Here is a 5,348-nt window from a genome sequence, read left to right on the forward strand (position 1 = left end):
TGTTATTTTTTTTGTTTTTTTTTTTTGTTGGGGGGGGGGTTTCCTTGGTTTGTGCTATCCATGAGGAAGTCAGTCACTGTGTGAAGAATAAAGCCGTTATTAACACAATTGAAGCGAAGTTGTTAACCAGTGAATTCCAGTGGCTTTATCATTGTTTCGCACTCATGTTTTAGGTGATCTTTCTCAGCCGTTGCCCTGTGTACGTCTAGCAGAGCATGCAGACAAAGTTATCCAGGCTCGGTGGCATCCGTCACAACTTTCGTTCATTACAACCAGTGCGGATAAGAGTGCGGTGTGCTGGGCCTTACCGGGACTGTAACGCATCCTTTCTCGAGGTCTAGTGACAAAAGAACACCCGCAAAACACAAGCAATGGACTGATCGCATTGCTCTGTTTTGCTCCAAAAAATTCAATCAGCATACGTTTGTCGCCAATGATTGCCTTCTGTCAATGGCTTTCTCAAGACAGCTTGCTTCGTTCAATCTGGAACCCAGTGCTGACCTCAGATGTGTACCAATATCTGGTTCTCTCTCTCCACGCAATCGAGCAGCAATGGGACCATATCCGGTGCCAATTCGTTCATTGCTTCTGAATTTAGCTTACCCCCACACTCCTGTTCGTGTGATTGGATACCCCTCATTCGACTCCTCTCATCCTTTTATAATTTCCGATTCATCTTCTGTGATAAACACCAGTGCATCGTATATCCGTTCGCACAGTCATGTTGCACCCCATGAATTTAGGTTGATTTTTAGGTTTCTTTTGTTTAGTTTCCTTTCATTCTCACCTTCAATCGACTTGTGCCTAAGTATCAGTGTCCTCTCTGCTGAACTGTACTCGACACCTTCGTTACTTCGTTCGCCTCATTGAATTGAATTCTTCCGCCTATCTCCTGGCGAAACTACGGTTTTCCGTTCTGATTGCTGCTGTTCTGCATGCGCCGCCATTTTGTTGCATGTCCACCTACTTCCTACCGGTTCATGTTCGAATCTTCCTTGCTGACTTTCTCTTTCAGCAGCACGATTGTTACGCCGTTGCCCTGATAAATGCTTGCCACAGTAGTAATCCTTTTGGGTGCAAGTGACTAGGGGCTTCTGCTAGACACTGAATTCTGCACACCAAGTGCAGCAGCCGGGACATTCCAGTCCTACTGATGGGTGAGCTGGTCCAAGTGGTTAGAGCGCGAATTTACTGACCGGAAGGTTCGTGGTTCGAATCCGACCTCCACCACTCAACTTCCCCTGTCTACGCTTGGGCAACCTGGCAGTATTCCAGCCCTCGTGCTTCCTTCGGGTGGCATGGCAACTAGGCACCGGAAGGGTGCTACAGCTAAACGCTTTCTTTCTTTCTTCCCTTTCTACTGATGGGCCGGAGGTGCGTACCTACTGCCGACCAACCTTAGATTCACAGCAACTAACTTGAAAGTGACGAATGGAGTCAGTCATCCATCGAATTCTAAGTAGAATGTGCGTGGGTGCATAGGCCTATGCGGCGCATCCATTGGGTGCTCGGGTAATTAGATTTAGATTCCGAAAAAGATTGTACGGTACTGTGCATGCGTGAGGAGTTTTCGTCCCCCAAGTCACTTTAATTTTACATCGGGAGACGATGAATTTTTTTAAGGCGACATCCTAAAACTGGCTTACGTAGACGTACAAATTACTCCCGGGGCATCTTTAAAATTGTCGTAGGGTGGGTTATTGTGAATTCGAAAGCGTGACGAGTCCAAAATTGCGAAAATTCCATTCGCATATGCCCAGATTTTGAAACCTAAAGTAGCCTACTGGACGAGCCATGGGGCATGTGACTTGACGAGCTGCCTTACTCTACGTATGGTACCTACCGGGCTGGGATACGCCCACGGAACACAAATGCTTGACCTGATTATCATGGCCGGAATGTTCCTCCCATCGATAAATCGAAATACTGAAACGAACACTGAGCCCGATGAACCGATCAAACGTTGGGATCAGTTGATATGTTGAAAAAAACGAAAGCACAAACAAGCTCAAGAAAATCAATTCACAACGAAACACATTAGGAGCGGGCCAATCAAAGCACATAAAACTGTTAAAACTGGATAGCCAACCAAATCACATGAAGATAGACCACAGCGCAGCAGAGGTAAACGGATCGATGAAGCTATGATGGGATATAAAATGACGCAGCTGCTCAATGAGCCGATTGAATCTAATGAATGCAGACCCAACACAAGTCGCACACGAACCAGTGTATTTACGAGGGGGGCAAGGTGGTCCGAGTGGTTATGGCGCGAATTTACTGATCGAAAGTCCGTGGTTTGAACCCGACCTCTGCCTCTCGACTTTCGCTGTCTAGGCTTGGGCAACCTGACAGTACACCAGCCATCGTGCAGGCTTGGGCAACCTGACAGTACCCCAGCCATCGTGAACCTTCGGGTGGCTTGACAGCTAGGCACCGAAAGGGTGCAACAGCTCAATGATTTTTTTCAGTGTAGTTACGATGAAGCAGTTTTTCAATCAGCCGATCAGGTGATATCAAACACTTGAGACTATATACCCGCATGCAGGCAAGGGGAAGTACTCACCCAAACGCGTCCTATGATCCCACGACTGCAAACGAATTGTGAATCTCAGCGGACAGTTCAACAGCCACCTTGTCTACAGGCAGTGAACACACCCGCGATGTGGTTCCCATCATCATCGACAGCATGACATCAGTGTTCAACACTGATGCTTCACTGCCGTAGTGGTTCCCCACTCTGATGAAACAACTGGTAGTAGCCAGTCTAGGTTTACCCCTTGATGCCTCTGTGACACTTTTGTGTATCCAGTCTGCTTGTGTGCCCATAACAGTTGTCCAGCAAAAGTCTGGGACATGATCACTGAGTTATGCGAAATGGATGATTGAGCGCTAACGTGTCGGGTATACAATCCCGTCTGAGTTAAGGGCATAAAACAGTAACAGTCCCACTGGTCGATTATATCCTTCGATCCCATCCGGGATTACCAGTTGCCGTCGGCTTGTTCACTGAACTGGGCAATTTGGAACGTTTTTAATGACCAGTCGACGTTGCGTCATCAATGCGTTGGGGAGCGGAGTACAGCGTAGCGCTGGATCAATGGTTACGTGTTGAGTAGCGGCGCGTGTGTTTCAATATACGTACTGCTAGTCGGGGGCTGACTTTCGATCACGACTTGTTGTTCAATCGGTCGATTCCGTTGGTTAGTTGTCTTCGTACTGTTTACACTGACTGAAATTACGTCCGTACGATTAGTCCAAGTAAATTAGTCATTCGACAGTTGAACGCGAATGCCCAGATTAACAATGGAACATGTTGCGCATGCCTGCTAACAACATAGCAATACTGAAGGTCACTTCACTAATAACGCCTCTTGGTGGAAGCGGATGCAATCTTAGTGCTAGGCGGACCTCAACACGGATCCCGCTTCAACGCTCGCATTCAGGTGCTGCTACGGTCGAGAAGACCATCCCACGCAAGATTGGTCAAAAGTTCGGGACGCTTGCCGGTCCGGCATCAAGCCGAGATCTGATTGGTCGAAAGTCTGGACCCAACAGCCAATCATGACCCAGTATTATTCTAACGCCGGTTGCTGTTGCCGCATCCAGAACGCGTCAGCATTTCCAGAAAGTAACTGCCGCCTACGCTATATATATGAAGCGCTGTACAAGTGTTCCTGACTTCGTTTTGGGCGTTAACGCGCCTTGTGCACCTTTGGCGGTTGTTTTGTCCTGAACGCTAGTTTGGGAGGCTCAGACCGAGAACTAAGCCGAGAAAAATATCGTTACTACACTAATTGTGACCATGCTGGCCTGTGCAGAGGTATCGATTCAGGTTCCTCCATCGTGCAGTTGTAGAGTTGTGGGAACATGCGCCATCTTTGTTGATCAGATAACTGGTGTACGAATCTCGGCATGTCCAAGTTGTATGCACTCCTGAATCCCCCTAGTTAGAGTGAAACTGCAGTTTGACACGTTCGCATCTTTGGTACAGGCTAACCAGAATAATCATTAGGGGGACTTTTCAAACGACAGTGATGAACGCAAATTCAAAAACTTGGGAACCGCCACATCAGCGTCTACTCTTAACATTTTCAAATGTACTCAACCGCAGAAGACATAATCAGATGAACAGTCGCCTCTGCTTGGTGCACAGCATTCAGGATTTGTTTCCATGGCATTTGAGGATCACTTTGAGCGCGCAAAAAATCACTACCCGTCACTGAACGCAATTCAGATATGTCTGAGGACAACAACTACGATGGCGCAAAGCCCAACATTGCGAGAAAATACTGCAGCCGAAATGAACAATTCGCCTGTGTAAATTCTTTAGTAACGATACGATGAGAATCGCAAACTATTCATGCAACACGGCACCCCACTCATCAACATTACAAATCGTTCCAAAACAGTTTTCTTCGTTCTATAGAGGAAAATGTCAGTAGCTCAGATAGCGTAGATGGTCGTTGGCTTGTTCGCTGAGCTGGGCAATTTGATTGCAAACGTTTCATCACCAATCGGGGTGAAATCATCAGTGCGTTGTTGGGGAGCGTAGTGGTGCGTAGCGGTGGGTTAGTGGTTGTGCTGAAACGTGTGCAATCAATTTCCCCAGCTCAGTTTTCTTCGTTTTCATTTGGTCCTACCCTGAGGACAGCCCTCAGAGTTGACTTGCTTCCTTGTCCTTCCCGGTGATCTGCTTGTCTGAATGGGGCAAGTTTACACATCCACTGCTCAGCTGCCACTACTTTTCAAATGTTGACGACTTTATACTCTAAGTATACCCAGTCGCCGAACCAGAGCGCTTGGGACGAGTTCGTAAGCCATGAACCGTTACTACAGGTCAGTTTCGTGCAAATCCTCAATGTATTCGACGTTGCTGAGTGCTTTTCTCTTGAGCTCATTTCGCGATCGATTTGCCAGTGGAGTCTGAATGTACGTTTGCCCTCAGCGACATCTGACAAACGTGTACTGAAAGTGGTCGTGAGTCTGGTGGATCAGTAGACAATTTATTCTAGTGTTGTATGCATCCGTCCAATAAGCATAGAGATGTGATGGGGCCAATAGACCATGGTGTTCACATTCTGGGTGGCTCGTGAATAAAATTGCTTTACGTCTGACCAGAACCGTCGCAATAACAATGCAAGCATGTACAGGGAAATCGTGCCAAATCTGGTCAAAAAAGCTTCGTACAACCGATTTTGTATTGATCCTGGGAAAAATAACTACTACTCCCCGTTCGCCATCACCAGCTTATCTAAAATCGATTCCCGCCGGAAAGTTGTCTATCGCAATCTGGATTACAATGCTTTTACATGCTTTCACTACACTCGCGTGAAAGATCGTTACTT

The 5,348-nt window shown here is 47.0% G+C and overlaps 2 protein-coding genes across 2 annotated transcripts in view; one reads left to right on the forward strand and one right to left on the reverse strand.

The window, feature by feature from the left end:
• T265_12663 (hypothetical protein) overlaps positions 1-1,053 on the forward strand; it is a gene marked incomplete at both ends in the record, with an annotated part of 29,630 nt that extends 28,577 nt beyond the window's left edge. Inside the window, one exon of the mRNA XM_009164845.1 lies at positions 174-1,053. Within this exon, the coding sequence (XP_009163109.1) occupies positions 174-319 (146 nt within the window). The remainder of the gene's footprint in view (positions 1-173) is intronic.
• A 3,338-nt stretch (positions 1,054-4,391) lies between these two features.
• T265_00899 (hypothetical protein) overlaps positions 4,392-5,348 on the reverse strand; it is a gene marked incomplete at both ends in the record, with an annotated part of 6,002 nt that continues 5,045 nt past the window's right edge. The window contains one exon of the mRNA XM_009164794.1: positions 4,392-4,584. Coding sequence (XP_009163058.1) covers positions 4,392-4,584 — 193 coding nt within the window. The remainder of the gene's footprint in view (positions 4,585-5,348) is intronic.

The sequence above is a fragment of the Opisthorchis viverrini genome (assembly GCF_000715545.1).
Source record: "Opisthorchis viverrini unplaced genomic scaffold opera_v5_9, whole genome shotgun sequence".
NCBI classification, from domain to species: Eukaryota; Metazoa; Platyhelminthes; class Trematoda; order Opisthorchiida; family Opisthorchiidae; genus Opisthorchis; species Opisthorchis viverrini.